Below are 22,461 nucleotides of genomic sequence, written 5' to 3'. Positions count from 1 at the left end.
ATTTTCACCACTGAATAAAAAAAATGAAAAGGTAAGGTACAATTCTGACTTTTTTTTCTTACAATTGCAATCTTGCAATTCTGGTCTTTTTCTCAGAATTGTGTGATATAAACTCGCAGTTGCAAGTTATAAACTCAGTATTGTGTGATATAAACTTGTAATTGTGAGGAAAAACTCTTTGTAAAAATGATCTTGTAATTCTAAGAAATAAACTCGCAAATTTGAAAAAAAAAAAGTCAATTGTGAATGACTTTTTTTCTTAGAATTGCACATTTATATCTAGTAATTGTGACTTTATCTCAGACTTGCGAGTTATGTCAGAATTGTTATATAAACCTGCTATTCTGAGAATATAGCAGTCTTTTTTCCCCTTCAGAATTAGATTTGTGACTCATAACAGTGAGTTTATATCTCACAATTTGAAGAAAAAAAGTCAGAATTGTGAGGAAAAAAGACAGAATTGCGACTTATAAACTCAGAATTGTGAGAAAAAAAAGTCAGAATTGCAATGAAAAAAGTCAGAATTGTGAGATATAAACTCGGAATTGTGAGAAAAAAAGTCAGAATTGTGAGATATAAACTCGGAATTGTGAGAAAAAAAGTCAGAATTGCAATGAAAAAAGTCAGAATTGCAATGAAAAAAGTCAGAATTGTGAGATATAAACTCGGAATTGTGAGAAAAAAAGTCAGAATTGTGAGATATAAACTCGGAATTGTGACAAAAAAAGTCAGAATTGCAATGAAAAAAGTCAGAATTGTGAGATATAAACTCGGAATTGTGAGAAAAAAAGTCAGAACTGCGAGTTTTTATATACTCTGAATGTATAACTTGCAATTACAAGTCCATATCATGCAATTCTGAGTCAGAATTGCGATGGAAAAAATCTGAATTGTTAGAAAAAGTTAGAATTGCAAGATACGAACTCAGACCTTTGACCACAAAGTCAGAATTGTGAGAGTTTATATCTATTCTGACTTTATAACTCGCAATTGCGAGTTCATATGCAATTCTAAGAAGAAAAAAAAAGTCAGAATTGTGAGAAAAAAATCAGAATCACGAGATAAAAACTTGGAATTGCGAGAAAATTTCTCACAATTGCAAATTTAAATCCCACTATTCTGACTTTATAACTCGCAATCTTTTTTTTCAGGTTAAATGCAAATGGAACACATTTACCTTACAAACATATTATTAAAATCAAATAGCCATTTAAAGTCTCATCATGTTTGTGCTTTTGTAATTTTATATTTTACATTATTTTAATATGTTGGCATCAAGTGTGTTATTCTGTGTTTGGACAGTGTTACTGCAAAAAAAAGTGCTATGTACTCACTAGAAATGTTTTGGAGTGTTTTAGAGATTAGTGTTGGGCGATATGCTCAATTTTCATATCGCCCTATCGTCAGCCTGAGAGATCGCCGATACACGATACTATCGTGCTAATTTAATTAATTATCTATGGACTAAATTCCTTATTCGTTTTGTAAAGGTAGACTTTCTTTTGGCATATGATTTAGTTGTGCGTGCACAGAGCTCTCACTGTAGATCTGCCGGAGTTGTTCAAGTTACTTTCGGTTTCATTCTCTGCGATCGTCAGTGAGTGAGTTGTAAATGTGCGTGCCAGAATGTAAATGAATGAATCTTTCTTTACCCTTCATATTGCTATAATGTTACCGCTGTATGTCTGACCGTTATCATGAGGGTGATGTTTTAGTTCAGTTCATATTGAATGCGGAGAAGTGATGCGCGTGTAATTCACGTGCGTATATTTAGCGCCATCTGATCGCATCGTAATTCTAATGAACGCCTATAGACGTTACTGAGATGAATGTTTATGTTTACTATATACAGACTGATTATGATACATCGTAATTAATTCAGCCTGAACCAGGTTTTACTACCTCTGTTATCCTAATGACTGCAATGCAAATATAATATAACACTCCCTTTAGAATCAGTGAATCTACCACCGTACTGTATGATGAAAATCTCCCATTCTCACTGCACGCGGTGTGTTAAGGCGCTGTGGCCTCTCTATGCGTGTGTTTATACCGCGGCAAGTTTCTGAAGCATCCTAGAACAGACTCTCTGTGCTGCATTGCTAAAGTTAAGTTCTTTGTTGACGGATAATAATTATAATCGTCTAACTATCGTCAAAGGCAACAGCAACAGGCGATATCTCTGACTATCGTCGATACACGATACTATCGTCTATCGGCACAACCCTATTAGAGATTAAATTTTGGCTATCATTACCTCAACTCCTTCATACACTGAACACTTCTCTTCCTCACTTCACCTCTTCTTTCTCTCCCACTCAGGAACAATTCACAGCCATGAGGGACCTGTACATGAAGAACGGCCAGGGCTTTGCACTAGTATACTCCATAACAGCACAGTCCACCTTCAACGACCTGCAGGACTTGAGAGAACAGATTCTGCGGGTCAAAGACACGGATGATGTGAGTCCTGTCCAGCACTCCACTTCATCTACAGAAACTCTTTCTTTAGCTTTCATCTTACCCAGTGGTTTGATAGTTTCAGTGCCAGTATCTGCTTTTTCACACCCACCCTGAGCCCTCATGCTCACCATTGTCAATAAGGGTGACCTTTCAGCTGTGAAGAGCCTCATCTTTGTTGACATAAGACCAGAGTTTTTCCTTGTCTGTCCACCTGTTTGACAGTTCTGGTTGGGCAAGCAAACAATTTGTGGCTAAGATTACTTTGATTGTTTTGAATTGCGAGATATAAACTCGGAATTGTAAGGAAAAAAGTCAGAGTTGAGGGGAAATTCAGAATTATGAGAAAAATGTCAGAATTGTGAGAAAAAAGTCAGAATCGCAAGATATAAACTCAGAATTGAGTTTATATCTATTCTGACTTCATAAATCGCAATTGCGAGTTCATATGCAATTCTGAGAAAAAAAGAGTCAGAATTGTGAGGAAAAAAGCCAGAATTGCAAGATATAAACCCGGAATTGTGAGGAAAAAAGTCAGAGTTACGGGGAAAAAAGTCAGAATTGTGAGAAAAAAGTCAGAATCGCAAGAGTTTATATCTATATATCTATTTATAAGTCACAGTTGCGAGTTCATATGCAATTCTGAGAAAAAAAGAGTCAGAATTGCAAAGAAAAAAGTCAGAATTGCGAAGAAAAAAGCTAGAATTGCGAGATATAAACTCGGAATTGTCAGGAAAAAAGTCAGACTTGTGGGGAAAAAGTCAGAATTATGAGAAAAATGTCAGAATTGTAAGAAAAATGTCAGAATTGCAAGATATAAACTCACAATTGTAAGAGTTTATATCTATTCTGACTTTATAAATCGCAATTGTGAGTTCATATGCAATTCTGAGAAAAAAAAGTCAGAATTGTGAGAAAAAAGTAAGAATTATGAGAAAAATGTCAGAATTGTGGGAAAAAAGTAAGAATTGCAAGATATAAACTCAGAATTGTGAGAGTTTATATCTATTCTGACTTTATAAATCGCAGTTGCGAGTTCATATGCAATTCTGAGGAAAAAAAAGAGTCATAATTGTGAGGAAAAAAGTCAGAATTGCGAGATATAAATTCGGAATTGTCAGGAAAAAAGTCAGACTTGCGGAGAAAAAAGTCAGAATTATGAGAAAAATGTCAGAATTGTAAGAAAAAAGGCAGAATTGCAAGATATAAAGTCAGAATTGTGAGAGTTTATATCTATTCTGACTTTATAAATCACAATTGCGAGTTCATATGCAATTCTGAGAAAAAAAGAGTCAGAATTGTGAGGAAAAAAAGTCAGAATTGCGAAGAAAAAAGCTAGAATTGTGAGATAAACTCGGAATTGTCAGGAAAAAAAGTCAGACTTGTGGGAAAAAAGTCAGAATTATGAGAAAAATGTCAGAATTGTAAGAAAAATGTCAGAATTGCAAGATATAAAGTCAGAATTGTGAGAGTTTATATCTATTCTGACTTTATAAATCGCAATTGTGAGTTCATATGCAATTTTGAGAAAAAAAAAGTCAGAATTGTGAGAAAAAAGTAAGAATTATGAGAAAAATGTCAGAATTGTGGGAAAAAAGTAAGAATTATGAGAAAAATGTCAGAATTGTGGGAAAAAAGTAAGAGTTGCAAGATATAAACTCAGAATTGTGAGAGTTTATATCTATTCTGACTTTATAAATCGCAGTTGCGAGTTCATATGCAATTCTGAGAAAAAAAAGAGTCATAAATGTGAGGAAAAAAGTCAGAATTGCGAGATATATATTTGGAATTGTCAGGAAAAAAGTCAGACTTGCGGAGAAAAAAGTCAGAATTATGAGAAAAATGTCAGAATTGTAAGAAAAAAGGCAGAATTGCAAGATATAAACTCAGAATTGTGAGAGTTTATACCTATTCTGACTTTATAAATCGCAATTGCGAGTTTATATGCAATTCTGAGGAAAAAAAAGTCAGAATTGTGAGAAAAAAGTCAGAATTGCGAGATATAAACTCGGAATTGTTAGGAAAAAAGTCAGACTTGGGGGGAAAAAAGTCAGAATTATGAGAAAAATGTCAGAATAAGAGCACAGTTTGTGGCTGAGTTTACTTTGTTTTCCGGTTTATCGCAGTTGCAGAATTAGTTTTTTTTTTTTTTTTTCAATAAAATGAATGATTATTAATGCACGAATCAGAAACTTTCAGCTTCCTTATGTAAAAATAACTAGGTGTGAACGTCCCGTAAGATATAGCATCTTTTGTCACAAAGTTGGACCAGGCTTAGATTGAATTGCCGCCAAGTTTGTCGGGAGGAAATGAATCCGCGTGAAAGGTGTGTGTGTAGGAACTCATTCTAAATGGTTTCTGAGAAAGATGATAGTATGGCGACCTCAGTTGACCTGCGCTATTTCTGTCCACTTCCTCAGCTCAGCTGATTTAACACAGGACGTTTCAGTTATTTATTCTGCCTGGGCTACTTGCTTTGGTTTATATCGTTTACGCAATATGTCAGCCTCCTTGTTGCTTGAAACATATCTGCTGAAAATACATGCAAATGCTGTGTCTCATAGTTTCACTTCTGCTATGATATCTGGACCGTCTCTCGGTTAAAAAACCAAGCCGTGTGGGCGTTTTAAGCTGCGTTTGTGATGTTGTATGCAAATACGAATTCAGCCCCAGCCTCGAAATGACCAAAGGGGGTTTCGTTTATCTCTTTTTTTTCCCTCTTTTGTGCTGTTTCTTTTTCAATTAAGGAATTACAACAGCTGTTGCAAACTGTGGATCCCTCAAGAATGATTTCTGCTAATGTAGCAACACAGTTTGTGCTAATGCCTCTAAATAGCTCCCTAGGTGAAAAACAAATAGAGAAGCATGGAAATGATGACCATGTAAACTTATATTTTTACCGTTTCTATTATAATCTAATCAGTCACTTCATTATTTCACAAACAGACAAATCTAAACCACTACCTGATTTCTTTAAGATGTTCTCTAGTGGCTCGTTGAAATCTGAAAACTCATTTGAAGTGTTTTCTTTCAGGTGCCGATGATCCTGGTGGGTAATAAGTGTGATCTGGAAGACGAGAGGGTGGTCGGGAAGGAACAAGGCCAGAATCTCGCCCGTCAGTGGAACAGTTGTGCTTTCCTGGAGTCCTCTGCAAAGTCCAAGATTAACGTCAATGAGGTGAGAATGACCTGTAGATGGAAAATAAAGCCTCACTTTATTCATTTTGCTACAAAAAGTCACATATCTCATGTTAAAGCAGAGTTTTTTACAATATAAGTCCTTATTCAAGGAGAAAGACTTCTGGTAAAACATATTCCAATTTTAGTTTTCATTACAACTTGTAATTAAATAAAATAAACATTGATTTTGCAGTGTTTTGTATTTTAGTTTGACTAATTTGTTCTTTTTTTTTTATGACCATGATCACTGAACACAAAGATCTATAAAACTCTATAACTTTTAAAATATTTTTTATTTAAATTTTTTATTTCAAATTAACTATATTTTAAAATTAACTTAAAATTAATAATAATTTATCATTTTAATTTCATTATTTAATTAAAAAATGTAATTAAATGAAATAAACATTTATTTTGCAGTGTTTTGTATTTTAGTTTGACTAATTTATTCTTATTTTTATTTTTTATGACCATGATCACTGAACATAAAGATCTATAACTTTTAAAATATAATTTTTTAAATTTGTTTTATTTCAAATAACTATATTTTAAAAATGAATTAAAAATAATAATTTTAATTTAATAATTTAATTTTAAAAATGTAATTAAATAAAATAAACATTTATTTTGCAGTGTTTTGTATTTTAGTTTGACTAATTTATTCTTATTTTAATTTTATTATTACCATGATCACTAAACACAAAGATCTATAAAAAATCTATAACTTTTACTATATTATTTATTTTAAATTTTTTATTTCAAATTAACTATATTTTAAAATTGACTTACAATTAATTATAATTAATCATTTTAATTTAATTTTAAAATTTGAAATAAATAAAATAAACATTTATTTTATTTATTTTAGTTTGACTAATTTACTCTTATTTTTATTTTTTTATTACCAATATCACTGAACACAAAGATCTATAAAACTTTTAAAATAGTATTTATCTTTATTTATTTATTTTTTTCAAATTAACTATATTTTAAAACGAACTTAAAATGAGTTCTAATTAATAATTTTAATTGAATAATTTAATTAAATAAAATAAACAGTTATTTTGCAGTGTTTTGTATTTTAGTTTGACTGATTTATTCTTATTTTTATTGATTTATTTTTCCTGTTATTTTAAATAGTAAAACTATTTAAAATTTGTATTGTTTTTGCTGTACTTTGGATCAAATAAACGCACGCTTAGTATGCACAAGAGACGTCTTTAAAAAACAAAAACTTTTGACTTGTAGTGTAAGCTTTTGCATTATTGCTGTCTTAATATTTAAATCTTTTTTAATTGAGAGGTGAATCTAGAAGGATGTTTTTTATCTTAGGTAAAGCTGGCATAGGCTGTGTATGGGCATGATCTTTTCCTCAGTCTTTTCAGTTGTCTTCTGACATGCCTGTGCTGGCGTCACCATGGAGCTGCTCTTCTCTTCTGAGGTCTCAGAACAGTGTCATTGTCAGCTAGTGATATCTCTCCACGAAAGCGTAGTCACACATTAGCAAAGCAGGCAGTCAGCTGCAACAGTCGGACACAGAGCGTCCTTTTGTGAGCAGCACGACTCTGCCTACATAACATAGAGCAGCTTTGAGTTCAGTCACTTAGAAAATCCAGTTGGTAATTGCAGTATGACTGTTATCACTCTCCGTACACATTGAGTTATATGAACCCCCTGTGCTGGTCTGGAGTCTTGTAGTTTAAGAGAGGTTACTGCAGGGCAAAAGGTGATGATTTGAAGTCAGCTTCAGCTCTTTTTTATCACGCTTGGGCGTTCCTCCAGGATTATTCATTTACTTGTGTCAAAGCACAGACCTGCATCGTCATTAAAGTCTCAGACTCTCCCGTAAGCGAAATCCAGATACCGATTTAATGGATCTTCGGTTGGAGCTCTCTCAATAAGATAATGAGGAACTTCAGCTGCGAGTGACCACAGTCGAAGTGATTCATCACTTTCGGTTAATGCAGCCAGAGACATTTAATTTTCACAAGCTTTCATGTTTCTTCTCAGTCACAAGTTCCAACATGCGCTTTTTCTCATTTTTTAAGGCCTAAAAATCCACTAATAACCAGTATGGAATTAAAAGCAGTAGGAAACAGCACATCTGTAAATAATCTGTTTCACGTTTTATTTTTTAGGATTCTGGCGGTTTGACAGTTTATAACAGTTTTTCACAGTTTTTCGTCTGACTGTGTTTTTATATGAATTATAATGCATGAAACAGTTGAAGAACCACTGCATTTTGATTACGATTCAAACAAACATGCTACACAAAGCATGAGCAGTTTTTGTTGTAAATTAGATTGAATAATTTCAAAACTTAAAGCAAAAACAGAATAATATGATCTTATTTTTGTTAGGGCTGCTCGATTATGGCGAAAATCATAATCACGGTTATTTTGGTTATAATAATATAATATAATATATAATATATAATATATTGGTAATATTGTAATCACCATTATTTGACTGGGTCCAAAACTTTATATTAGTGATCAGAAAAAAGATACAAATGAAAAAAAAAAATACTGATTGCAAGTCTAAAGTAGTCTAACAGCCTGCTACAGAAATTGAATGCAATTATTTGAATGTAAAGTAAAACAACATCTTCACTGTAAGAATTAAACAGGCTTTGTTTCTTATTAAAACTAAAAAAGGCCTTTATTCAAGAGCAGTGAGTGATTTTTCTCTTTGTATTTTTACGTTTTTTTTTTTGTATTGAGCACAGAGACAGCAGAAGGAATATTATTTGTTGCTGCTTTAAGAGCTACATGGATCCAATATACTGTTACACACGTATTTTCGTTATTAACTGTTTATAATAATTTAAGACATAACTGACAAGGGCGAACATGAATAATCACCAAGCGCCTCATTTTGACCTTGAGCTAAAAGCTAACTTCATATGTCAATGTTACGAGCCCCTGCTCTTTCTCTCTTTGTTTCTTTCCTGAGTGCAGCTGCTAATTGGATGGGGGCGGAGACTAGCACACACACCTGAAGCCTCTGCCTATTAAAGAGCTGCTGGTGGCACTTGCCCTGGGAACGCTGTTTTGTGTTTGATTATGGGTTTTGTTTTCTTTATTTTCTTTTGGTTAAGGATGGTGAGTGATTGTTTAGTTACTACAGAGTGTTTTGCTCCATCTCTGAGCTCATACACAGAACAGAGCAAGTTTTCTTTTGTGCTTTTAAAAACACAACATCAAAGAAACAATAAATCAAGCACATCCTGTTTTATGAAAGTCATGTTACATGATTTTGTTGATGTGCATGCGAAATTAGGCTTTTATGGAGGAACGAAAGCGCACCACTAGAAAAGGGGCGAAATGGGCCGCAATAATCGTTTCAGACTGGCTGAATGAGACGCAAATTCACTTTCTGATGGCAGGTGGTGCTTATGAAACTACGTAATCTCCACGTAAAACTGATCGGGCAGACCAAACCGTAAGGCGTAAAGACTTGAAACTTTGAGGAATGGTAGTACTCCCACCATCTACAACGTCACCAAGGCTCGCCCCAATCGGCCTGACAGGGGCGCTACAGCAATCAAAAGTTGAAATCGCTTGTAACTCCTTATCTGAAATTTTCAGATATTTTATATTTTTGGAAAAACCTTGATTACTGTATTTTCATGATCGTTTGAAGCCGAAATCTAAATCGAAACTGAATTTCGATTAATTGCACAGCCCTACTTTTTGTGATATTATGCTACATAAAACACATCTGAACGTAAGAAAAACAGCAGACTGGCTGAATGAGACGCAAATTCACTTTCTGACAGCAGGTGGTGCTTATGAAACTACGCAATCTCCACGTAAAACTGATCGGGTAGACCAAACCGTAAATCGTAAAGACTTGAAACTTTGAGGAATGGTAGTACTCCCACCATCTACAACGTCACCAAGGCTCGCCCCAATTGGCCTGACGGGGGCGCTACAGCAATCAAAAGTTGAAATCGCTTGTAACTCCTTATCTGAAATTTTCAGATATTTTATATTTTTGGAAAAACCTACTTTTGCAAACTTTTCCTAGGTTTTTCACCCAATCAGAACCAAACCAGTGCAGGAAGATTCTCTGGAGAGTTCATATCAATAATTATACAAAAAAGTTGCATTTTCAACTCTACGTCGCAAAGACACACCAAACTGTTCGAAAGGGGCAGGGTTACCTTTACCAAAATGGCTATAACTTTTGAACAGAATTACATATCTTCACCAAAATTACAACGCGTATGTAAGAGCTGAATTTGAGGTCACATGAAAAAAGGTTGCAGAGCTTGGCCACTTGGTGGCACTATAAGAGGGAAAAAAAAAATTAAATCTTAAAAAAAAAAAAAATAATAATAATTGGTACACATGGTCTTGGTCCAAAGTGCCACAAGCATCTGTAAAGGCATTTGTGTATTTTAAAAAATATGGCCACCATAGGTTGATGAAATTTGAGCACCTATTAGGGTTAATGGAGGTCGGTCGGAACGAAACAAATTTTTTAAGGACGGAAATGATCGTATATTGCTTGTTTTTCACACATATGGACGATATTTGTATCATACTATAGACCTCCTCGTTCAGAACCACTGCTGTCAATCAAGCTGTTAGTAAACTGCTTGAGAAGATGTGAAAAACCTACTTTTGCGAACTAGGCCTAGGTTTTTCGCCCGATCGGACCCTTTGGAGAATGAATATCAATAATTATCAAAAAGAAGTTGAACTTTCAAATTTCTGTCGCAAAGGGACGCCAAAAGCGTTCCAAAATGCTCTAAAATGGCTATAACATTTGAACAGAATGAGAAATCTATATATGGAAGAGCTGAATCTGAGGTCACATGAAAAAAGTTGCAGAGCTTGGCCACTTGGTAGTGCTATAAAAGGGAAATTATCCCATTTTATAGCGGGGTCAATATCCCATTTTTCAAGGGTGAAAACAATTGTATATTGCACGGTTTTTCACACATACGCACAATATTCGTATCATACAATAGACCTCCTCGTTTCGAACAACTTTGCCTCTAGAACCATTCAAACCCTTAGTTAAATGCTTGAGAAGATGTGAAAAAATTACATTGGCAAACTAATTCTAGGTTTTTGCCCATTCGGAACTAAAGCAGTGAAGGAAGATTCTCTGGAGAGTGAATATGAAGCCTTTTTTTTTTCTTTACTTGAACTTTTGACTCTCCGTTGCAAAGGGACACCAAAATATTCGAAAGGGGCAGGGTTGCCTTTACTAAAACGCCTACAACTTCTGAACAGAATGAGATATCTTCGCCAAACTCACGACGTGTATGAAAGGGCTGAACCTAAGGTCACATCAAAAAAACGTTGCAGAGCTTGGGCACATTGTGGTGCTATAAGAGTGGAAAAAAAAACCCACAAAAACGGACATAACTACACAACTGTTTGTCCTATCAACGTGAGAATCGGTACACACTTTCCAAAGTGCCACAAGCCTCTACAGGTCGATGAATTTTGAGCACCTATTAGACAAGGTTAACGGAGATAGATCGGAGCAAAACTTGGTGGGCCTGTCTGTGAGACATTTGAAAGGAATCAGCCACTGGGGGGCGATATCACATTTTTAAGGGTATATTGCATGGTTTTCCACACATACCCACTGTATTTGTGTCATACAATAGACCTGAACAACTGAAATTCTGAGGTTCTGCCTCTAGATCCGCTGCTGTCAATAAAACGTTTGTTAAATGATTGAGAAAATGTAAAAAATCTACTTTTGCGAACTAGTACTAGGTTTATAACTCGATCTGAAAAAAATACACTGCAGTACAATTCTCTAGACTCTCTAGGTCAATAATTATCAAGACGAAATGTATTCTTTAGGAAGCTATAACTGGGTAGTTTAGAAAAGGGGCCTGTCCAAATATACCCAACAGCCTCAAAACTTCACAAAACCTGGTGAGCACATGCGACAGGTGATCGTAAACAAGCATGCAAAGTTTTTAGGGAGATCGGACCACAGCTGCCACTAGAACAGTCATTGACATTAAAAAAAAACATCATATTTCTATGGCAAATTACCTGTATTTTCTTGATTTAGTTGGTTATAGGTTGCTAAATAATATGCAATGTCTTTTTTCATATGCCTTAAAATGCTTGAACTCCAATAATCGTTACATGCATTATATTTTTTTACTGTCTGCGTAATTTAAACCAGTATATCGCCCATTGATTTTTAGTCACCAGTAAAAAAATATAAAATACTTTGCAAAATAAATGTTTGTTTACATTAGGTAATCAGCATTCAGCATTTTCCAGACAACGGTTTGTCCTGCTTTGTTTGAAACCGTGTTTATTGGCGGAGCAAAATAAATTTTCAACAAAAATAATTTTGTGGAAGAAAAAAAAAAATTGTTAAAAGTTGAGTTTTCATGGACAAACCAATGCTAATTCCCAATTAGTCAGGAAATGACATGGTTAGAAAGGAAATTTGGATGGTGGCAGGCAGTGCTCTCTCTGACTTTGAATTGCATCTGTATCTGTTTTCCATTCAGCGAATGAAGGAAAAATAGCCATTTATTAATTTGAAGTTGTTCAGGCAAGTCTATTTGCTCTGCATAGGTTTGCTACTTTGATTGTCAAAACCTTTTAGTAAGGTGCGTCATGTACTTCTGCATCTGTTTATCTGGCGTAACTGAGATCATCTGTTGTTATGTACAGCAAAGAATGGATTATGAGCTTATCCTTCTCAACTCGCATCCCGCAACACATGCTGGCAGAGATCTTGTTACAAATCCTGCTATATTACTAGTGTTGTTTAACATGCAATTGTGTTTCGGTCTGCTACAATAGTTTATCTCTGGTCATTGTGTAAAAGCTGCAGATGTTGTGTGGAACTGATTGATGAAGTAGCAGGAGCTGGTTTTCCCCTCTGGGAGCTGCAAACATCTGTGTGGGGATGTGTCCACACCTCTGACTGAGTGATTTCTCTCTGTTTCAGTCTGGAGCGCTAGTGCTCGACCCAATTCCAGAGCCAAGTAGACACTTATATTTGTTTGTAAAAGCCACAATTTAGAAACACCATCTGAGTTGGAAGCTTGGTTTTGTGTTTTTGTTATAAATCTGATCTTATTGCCACACAGCAGATGACATACAGTTTTCTTATATCATTAGACATGCAAATAAAATTAGGATGAAGTTAAGTCAGAAAGCAGTTTGTGTTTTACTTCAGGAATGTAACACATGAGTTAAACAAATACAGGATTGCCACTGATTTTATCTTTCTGTCCATGGGAAATGATTGAAAAATGGGGGTCGTTGTGCTTTTGGGTTTTTTGTTTTGTTTTGTTTTGGTTGTTTTGTTTTTATTTTGAGATTTTTGTGTTTTTGTAAACATTATTTTTTGTGTGTTTATTTATTTATTTATTTATTTATTTATTTATTTTTAACATTTAAAATTTGGTTGTTATGTTTAGTTTTTGTTGTGTTTGGTTTGGTTTCTGTTTGGGTTTTATGTTTTGTTTTTATTTTTGATGTATTTTATATATTTTTATAAACCTTACATTTGTTGTCTTGTTTGGTTTAGTTTGTTTTTGTGGTTTTGTTTTTATTTTTATTTTTTTATTTTTTATTGTGTTTTGTTTTTATTTTGATGCATTTTATCAATCATTTTTAAACATTTACATTTTTTGTTTTGTGTTTTATGTTTGGTTTTTGTGTTTTGTGGTTTGGTTTTTGTTGTGTGTTGTTTTTTATTTTGATGTATTTAATATATTTTTTTTATTTGGTTTTTGTTGTTTTGTTTTTATTTTATATTTTTGAAACATTTAAACAAAATGTATTTGTGTTTTGGTTTGGTTTTTGTTGTATTTTGTTTTTATTTTGATGTATTTTATAAATCTTTTTTTTTAAACATTAAAAGTTTTGTGTTTTGGGGTGGTTTTGTTTTTTGTTTTTATTTTTATCTATTTTATAAATATTTTTTTAAACCTTAAACTTTTAGTTTTGTTTGGTTTCTGTTTGTTTTTGTTTTGTTTTTATTTTTTTTATATTTTATGTTTAATTTTTAAACATTAACATTTTTGTGTTTTGTTTTGTTTTATGTTTTGTTTTGATGTATTTTATAAATAATTTTTAAAATAATTATTATTTTGTGTTTTGTTTTTATTTTTATGTATTTTATAAATATTTTTAACATTTAAAAGTTTTGTTTTGTTTTTTATAAATATTTTTTTTTACACAGTGATTTTTTTGTGTTTGGTTTTTATTTTTATGTATTTTTAAATAGCTTTTTAAACATTAAAATTTTTGTGTTTTTGTTTTTTAAACATTTTTGTTTTGTTTTTTGTTTTTTTAAAACATTTAAAATGTTGTTGTTTTGTTTAATTTGATGTATTTATTTTTTGTGTTTTGTTTGGTTTCTGTTTGGGTTTTATATTTTCTTTTAATTTTTGATGTATTTTATAATTTTTTTTAAACCTTAAATTTTTTGTCTAGTTTAGTTTGTTTTTGTGGGGTTTTTTTTCTTTTTATTGTGTTTTCTTTTTATTTTGATGTATTTTATCAATAATCTTTTAAACATTTACATTTTTTGTTTTGTGTTTTATGTTTGGTTTTTGTGTTTTGTGGTTTGGTTTTTGTTGTGTTTTGTTTTCACTTTGATGTATTTTATAAATAATTCTTTAAACATTGTTTTTGGTTTGGTTTGGTTTAGTCTTTGTTTGGCTTTTGTGTTTTGCTTTGGTTTATGTTGTGTTTTGTTCTTGTGTGATTTTGTTGTTATTGTGTTTAGTTTTTATTTTATAAACAATTATTTAAACAGTAACAATGTCTTTGCAAAACATGCAATGAATACCAAATATGTCAGTAAACATGCTGACTGTAAAAAACAAGTTGAGAGCCAAGTGACTCAAGTACAGGTTGACTACCAAACACCTCGACTGTCATCATGAGAAATTGTGAAATGTGTGATAAACACGTCTTAAATGCTTTTTCGTGTGTCTCTTTGCAGATCTTCTATGACCTGGTCCGGCAAATCAACAGGAAAACTCCAGTACCTGGAAAGGCACGCAAAAAGTCCACCTGCCAGCTGCTCTAATATACAGCTGTTCTTTTGCTCTGAGCCAGGTAGGATCTCAGTTATAATTGGCTGAGGTCAAATGATTGACAGCTCATCACAATCAATGTTTTGAGATTTAAAAGTGATTTTTTTTCTTCCTGTCTCTCTGCAGGTCTGATTTACTGCTGTATCTTTCAGCAGTGCCAGCATTCCGACGTTACTAAAACCTAACATCGAATGGACTTTCCTATGTGGTGATGCCCCTTTAACAAACCAACAAACCAACCGACCAACCAATGGATTCAAGGCTACAGTACCATGACAGTTTTTTGCACATAGATAACCATCATCACTTTCCAATGTCGCGAGAAAGAGATTTTTACATACAAATATATAAATATATATTCTAACTGTATGCAACTGAATAAAATTAAGTAAATGAATACAGAGCTAGACAAAAATAATTGTAAAAAACACAGAGCCTACACGCAGTGTTATCGCTAACGGAGACAGCCACCGTTGTAAATGTAAGGAGGGAATGTCTAACCAGGCTGTGCACGTTGCCATGGCAATTACAATGATATTTATAAGCACCACTATTTTAGCCAGAGAGGAGAGGAAGTCCAAAGAGCTCCTATATAAACCATTCTTACAGCTAACTTTTCACTCCTACATTTTTTGTCGATGAATATTTTGTAATTTTGTTTTGCTTTTATTCTAAACATGATTTCGTTATCTTCTGCCTTTTTTTTTCTCTTTTATAAAATTACTAGATTTTTGCTCTATGGAGATGTTATATTCACAACAGCTATTGATGAGTTTTACCTTAGGAAAAACCTGTGGATACAGTGATGTACATGTAAAAAGTTCAAAAATATAATTTTTTTTCTGTCACTATCATTGTCCTTAGCCTCAGATGTTGCCTTCGAATACGTGTTAAGACCTTTTCGTCTCTCTTTTTTCTTATTTTTCCCAGAGGACTCATTTCCATCATCTTAGGTCCATCTCATATTGCCGGATTTCTTTGTTTTGTTTACAAAGAACTTTGTACAGCAGGCTTTTTTTTTTCAAAAAGGGGTATTAAAAAAACGAAGGGTTTGACGGTTTAGTTTTTGTATCCGTCTGAAGTTCATCTTTTGGGTGGTCTCATAATAAATAGTTCAATCCCTCTTGATCCCGATCAAATACACAGTATATATTTTAAAGAATTGGGGGTTTTAATACACAGGAACGACTAAATGTTACAACAAACTATACTCAAATTTGCCCCTCCCCTTGCTTGCGATGCATCTGAGGATATGAAAACCAAATATCGGATCCTGTCAGTAAAGTGTGAGGAGAAAAGATGTCTGTTAGTGACTGTTTCGACTTTGTAATAATTTGCCCTGTTTTCTGTCTTCGTTACTGTTGGATTAACTGAATGTGGGGTGTGGGGATTTTGTGTTAAGCGAGTAAAAAAAATTAAAAGAATTAATTGTACATCAAGTGCAATCATAAAGAGTGTTCATAAGAGCCGAATGCGTTCTGTAGCATTCGATGGCGGTCTCTTTAAACATCGAAATGACTCTTTACAGGCTGCAGCATGCGGTATGTACGCGTAATGAATTGTTTATGAATGCTTTGAGGATTTGCACTGTGTAAAGTGAAGAACACGACTCCTAGGGAGTGTCCGAGCAGCAGCGGACACCGGTTAACATTATGAGTCCTGTGTTGTTCTAGAGATTGCTGCAAGCAAATGCCTTGATGCTTTTTAGGTTCTGAGGGAAAACATTTAAGAAGAAAAAGAAGAAACATACTTAATGTGAGGACCAGGATTGAGACAGAAGCTCAGTATTTCAAATGCAACATCGTCTGCTTCTGATGGGTCGAGGGTGGAATGGGAATGGGAAAGGGAAAGGGAAAGGGAATGGGAAAGGGTGGGTGGGTTGCCAAGTGTCAACTTAAAAGCCTTAATTAAAAGTGGTGCAATTTTGTATAACCGAGCATCTGTAGTTTAATAAATTGGATTGCCATGCAAGGGCTCCCGAGAAGCCAGTTTTTGCCACTTGAATGTTTTGTGTATTGTTTCAGCGTTTTCTGTCAGTCCAATAAAAAACAAAACCGTTACTAAAAGGTTACTCTCTACCGTGATGGAAATGGAGAAAAATGGAAGTCGGATGCATGAACTGAACGGAAAAGAAACTGGATGACTGGCATCTTTCACTTCCCAGAAACATAATGAATGGGTTTTTTGCAGGCGAAAAATATTGGTCTTGTATACACATAGTGCTTTATCCACTGATGATATACGTTCAAACGCTGTCTAACCTGTGATTTCAAACCTTACATCACTTCAGAATATACCACTGTTTAGTAAGATGTGTCTGTAACACTACAATTAATTCAAAATCAAAACAAAAACATATTATGTAGCCCACATGGCACAAGATTTGTTAGTATTTGCAGACAAACCTGTGTACACTACCAGTCAAAAGTTTTTGAACAGGTGAGATTTTAAATGTTTTTTTTTTGGCCCTACATATATTTGAACCAAAGTACTGCAAAAACAGTGCAGTTTAAAAATATTTTTACTTTTTTAAAATAACTGTTTTCTATTTGAATATATTTTAAAATGTAATTTATTTCTGTGATCAAAGCTACATTTTCAGCATCAGTGTCACATGATTCTTCAGAAATCATTCTAATAAGTTGATCTGCTGTTCGACAAACAATTGTATTGTTTTTATTAATATTTAAAACAGTTCAGTCATTTTTTTATTCAGGATTCTTTGATACTTTGATGAATAGAAAGATCTTTTTTGTTAGGGAAATAAATGATAGAAATTAGTAATTTTATTTAGCAACACTCTTTACAGCAAGAACCATTTTTGGTCAAAGGTTCTTTAAAGAACCATCTGTTTCTTACCTTTTTATAATCTGAAGACCCTTCTTTCACCACAACAAACCTTTTGTGAAACAGAAAGGTTCTTCTGATGTTAGAGGTTCTTCAAGGAACCATTTAAACAAAAAAAAAAGGTTCTTCTATGGCATCGTGAAGCACCTTTTTTTAAGTGAAGGATGCTTAGAATTGATCAAAAGTGAAGACATTTATAATGTTACAAAATATTTCTATTTCAGATAAATGCTGTTCTTCTGAACTTTCTATTCATTAAATAAAGCTGAAAAAATTATACTCTGCAGAAGAATAAGAATAAATGTTTGTGAGCAGCAAATCAGAATGTTAGAATGATATCTATAGGATTACGACTGCAATGATGCTAAAAATTCAGCTATGAAATCACAAATAAAATTACATTTTAAAATATATTCAAATAGAAAACAGTTATTTTAAATAGTAAAAATATTTCAGAATTGTACTGTTTTTGCTGTACTTTGGAACAAATAAATGCAGGCTTGGTGAGAAGAAAACACTTAAAAAAAACTAAATTTTACTGTTCAAAAACTTTTGACTGGATAGATAGATAGATAGATAGATAGATAGATAGATAGATAGATAGATAGATAGATAGATAGATAGATAGATAGATAGATTAGTCAATACAATTATTGACTGGAAATATAATCTCCAATAATATAATTTGAAAATATATAGTTGGATAAATTGATCAATATGGGCATGTTGCCACTTTAAATGTTTTATTCTAGACTATTTGGTGACTTTTAAGTCAGTTTTAAAGAATAAATCACCATGAAATTCACGAAACTTTCAAAATCTCAAATGTAACAACAGGCTAATATAACAACAAACCATTATTTTGTCCAAACGATAGCTTTATAGGAGTGCTACATCTACAAAAACATTTAAAATGACAACTTATTATCGTGACACCTAGAAAACACCTCGTTTTTTCTAAATATATTCAAATATTTTAATATCAAATGTTATATTTTATATATTGAAGGCGTAGATATGAACGTGAATATTACCTCCAGTACACAAGATGGCGCCGTGCCCTTGTTGTTTCCCAGACTACACGCAATATACTAATACGAAAAGAAGAAAAATACACACGACATGTGGGAAATACGAGAGTGCAGTTGAAGTTTTAACGATTTTGACTTTCTAAACGTTGATATAGTATAATAAAATAATGATATCGTAGAAATACTTTATAGCTTGTGTGACACCCATGCGCGTTGTCTTTCTGTGACGCTTCAAAACAAACAGCGGTTTGCATTTGACCTCCGTTCGCAGTAAAAGTGTATTCTGTAATTTCATTTCAACATAAACGTTTTTATCATGAATCTCAGCGTGACTCTCGGGTGTTGTAGTAGGCTTCGTCTGTTTCGGAATAAGTCGGCTGTGCACCTTTGCAGAAGACTGTCAGATGCTCCCATCTCACCATCAGATGACAGTCAGTCCAGCCCTGAGGAGAAACCCAGAAGAACACGGAGAACTCCGGGTAAAGCGTCTGTCCTTATATTCCCCGGTCAGGGCAGTCAGTTTGTCGGTATGGGAAAAGGACTCTTGAAGTATACAAATGTCAAAGAGATGTTTGCTGTAGCTGAGAAGGTGCTTGGCTATGACCTGTTGTCTCTGTGCTTAAATGGACCCGAGAACGATCTGATGAAGACTGTTCATTGCCAGCCAGCTGTGTTTGTGTGTTCACTGGCTGCTGTGGAGAGACTGAACCATGAAAATCCTGCTGTAAGTTATCCACAAGACCGGTCGACAGCTAATCTATTGAGATTGGCAGTGTCATGATGTATGATTAATATGTGGTCAGTACTAATGTGAAATCCATTGACCCCCATCCATAGGCTATTGAGAGCTGTGTGACTGCAGCAGGTTTCAGTGTTGGTGAATTTGCTGCTTTGGTCTTCTCTGGTGCAATGAACTTTGCTGAAGGTGAAGCTTGTAAAACACCCTAATTAGTTAACCTCAAATTCAAAAGAAATTTATGTTCATATAAAGTAAGGGCAAACATTCTTAATGTTTTTTTTTTTAAAGAAGTCTCTTCTGCTCACCAAGCCTGCATTTATTGATCCAAAGTACAGCAAAAACTACAATTTTAAAATATTTTTAGTATTTGAAATAGCTGTTTTCTATTTGAATATATTTTAAAATGTAATTTATTTCTGTGATTTCAAAGGTGAATTTTTAGCATCATTACTCCAGTCTTTAGTGTCACATGATCCTTCAGAGATCATTCTAATATGCTTATCAATATTTAAAACAGTTGAGTAATTTTTTTCAGGATTTTCTGATGAATAGAAAGATCCAAAGATCAGCATTTATCTGAAATGAAAAGCTTTTGTAACATTGTACACTACACCTTTCAAAAGCTGGGAGTCAGTGTATATATATATTCAGAATATTAGAATGATTTCTGAAGGATCATGTGACTGGAGTATTGAGGCTAAATCAGCTTTGAAATCACAGGAATAAATTACACTTTAAAATATATTCAAATAGAAATCACAAGTTTTAAGTAGCAAAAATATTTCTGAATTTTAAAGGTTTTGCTGTACTTTGAATCAAATAAATGTAGGCTTGGTGAGCAGTTTAAATAAAGAAAACTAACTATTTGTTTTTGTATTATGACTATAAAAAGTCTTGTTTTTGAATTGAAGTAAAGGTGACAAAATATAAAATAAAAAATGTCAAAATATATAAATAAAATGAAATATAGATGACAAACTTAAATAAAAATTAGAATCATTGCATTGGCAACTGACTGAAATAAAATACGTTGAAGGACTAAAATGACTAAAACTGAAATTAAAATGAATTTAAATAGAAATAAAAAAATAACAAAAGTACATAACAAAATGTATATAATATATAAAAATCATATTTTTTTTTTCAATTATATTTATTTGAATTTATATTATGATAATTAAGCACATTTTACCCACATTCTCATAATTAGTCAAGACATTTCAGTGTTATTGTTAGCTGAAAACTAAAACAGACTATTACGAAGTAATTTTTGTTAAATGAAGTAAAGCTGATAAGTAAAATATAAAAGAAAAAATATATAAATAAAATATAAATATTAGATGACAAACTTAAAAACGTAAATGAAAATTAGAAACGTTGCTTTGGCAACTAAGTAAAATAAAATAACAATAAAATTAAGTTAAATCAAAATAAACAAAAGGGGTAAAAATACCCTAGGTGAAAAAAATATATGTATTTCTATTTTGATAATTAAACACTTTACTACACATTTTACACATTTTTTTAAGCACATTTTACCTACATTCTCATAATTAGTCAAGAAATGTCAGTGTTATTGTTAACTATTACAAAGTCAAGTTTTGTTAAATGATGTAAAGCTGACAAATAAAATAAAATAAAACTTAAAAATGTATAAATAAAGTATAAATATTAAACGACAAACTTAAAAACGTAACTTAAATGAGAAATGTTGCTTTGGCAACTAACTAAAACAAAATAAGCTGCAGTAATAAAAGCACTAAAACTGATTTAACAATAAAGTTAAGTTAAATAGAAATAAATTAAAAAAATTAAAATGACAAAAGCACATAACAAAATGGCTAAAACTTTAACCAAAACTATACTACATACTATAGTCTCTCTCTGTTATTTATAATTTATTATTTTACAATACAATCTAGTACAATAAATACTATTATGATGTATTTGAGCAATGAGTTTACTTATGCATTTAATTTTTTTGCAACTTACTAAAAAGCATTGTATAAAAAGTAATCTCTCAATCCAAAAAATCTTAGTGTACTTAAAAGTGCACTTTTATTTCTTTATGCAAATAACCTAGTCATCTTACTGACAGTTTTCAGAAGATTCACCCACATTTATTTGATCATAATGGTCCTATTTTCTGCTCACAGCTTTGTTTGCAGTAAAGGTGAGGGCAGAGGCAATGCAGAACGCCTCTGACCTAGTATCTAGTGGCATGTTGTCTGTGATTGGCCGACCACAGGCCAACTACAAACACGCCTGCGTCCAAGCTAGGGAGCACTGTTTGTCTCTCGGTATCCAAGAGCCTGTGTGTACCATTGCCAACTACCTTTTTCCAGATGGGAGAGTAATAGCTGGCCACAAGGAGGTAAGACCCATAATTTGGAATCGATACAAAAAAGCTTTGTTCATGAAAAATATTTTAGGTGAATCATTTATAATACAGTAATACAATACATTTTGACTTCTCTCACACAGGCTTTGGATTTCCTTCAAAATCATTCCAGGGAGCTCAACTTCATGAGAACGCGATTATTGCCGGTTAGCGGGGCCTTTCACACCGCACTGATGGAGCCAGCGGTCGAACCTCTAAGAGACGTCCTCAGAAAGATAGAGGTACGGCGGCCAGAGATCTCTGTGCACTCCAATGTGGATGGCAAGCGTTACATGCATGACAAGCACATACGCAATCAGCTGGCCAAACAGCTGGTGTCTCCGGTGAAATGGGAGCAGACGCTACATGAGATTTATGAAAGAGCCCAGGGGAAGGACTTTCCTCACACCTATGAGGTGGGACCTGGTAAACAATTGGGCTCAACGTTACAGAAGTGCAACTTAAAGGCCTTTAAGAACTATACGCATGTAGATGTTGTCTTACCGTACGACTGATTAGTGATGTGCTTGTACTGTAAAACAATTGGTTTCTTCTATCAGATGAATACAAAAAAAAACAAACAACCTGTTTCCGTTTGAAAAATTTTATTGCGCTTTTCGGTTTGGAAAGTCCAGCTTCCTTTAGTGGTGCAGAAATGCTTTTAGAGGAAGAGGTAACAATTCATCGGCCCAATTATCCAGCAATAGACCCAAAACACACACAAATAAAACAATCTTCGACTTGCAAATTCCTGCACATACATGAACTT

At 33.2% G+C, this 22,461-nt stretch overlaps 2 protein-coding genes across 2 annotated transcripts in view; both read left to right on the top strand.

Moving 5' to 3' along the window:
- The window catches only part of rap1b (RAP1B, member of RAS oncogene family), an 85,264-nt gene extending 69,136 nt beyond the window's left edge, over positions 1-16,128 (top strand). Inside the window, exons 5-8 of the mRNA XM_073838070.1 lie at positions 2,323-2,463; positions 5,495-5,638; positions 14,602-14,717; positions 14,822-16,128. Coding sequence (XP_073694171.1) covers positions 2,323-2,463; positions 5,495-5,638; positions 14,602-14,688 — 372 coding nt within the window. The 3' untranslated portion in view covers positions 14,689-14,717; positions 14,822-16,128. The remainder of the gene's footprint in view (positions 1-2,322; positions 2,464-5,494; positions 5,639-14,601; positions 14,718-14,821) is intronic.
- Positions 16,129-18,654: 2,526 nt separating this feature from the next.
- mcat (malonyl CoA:ACP acyltransferase (mitochondrial)) lies at positions 18,655-22,232 on the top strand. The gene is made up of 4 exons (XM_073838293.1): positions 18,655-19,297; positions 19,411-19,498; positions 21,469-21,686; positions 21,797-22,232. Exons 1-4 carry the CDS (start codon positions 18,890-18,892, stop codon positions 22,205-22,207), a joined length of 1,125 nt encoding a protein of 374 aa, XP_073694394.1. The 5' UTR covers positions 18,655-18,889; the 3' UTR covers positions 22,208-22,232.
- The last annotated feature ends 229 nt before the right edge of the window (positions 22,233-22,461 follow it).

This window comes from Garra rufa, chromosome 4, assembly GCF_049309525.1.
Source record: "Garra rufa chromosome 4, GarRuf1.0, whole genome shotgun sequence".
NCBI classification, from domain to species: domain Eukaryota; kingdom Metazoa; phylum Chordata; class Actinopteri; order Cypriniformes; family Cyprinidae; genus Garra; species Garra rufa.
The sequence above is the reverse complement of the archived record's forward strand: the minus strand, read 5'-3'. Positions and strand labels throughout refer to the sequence as shown.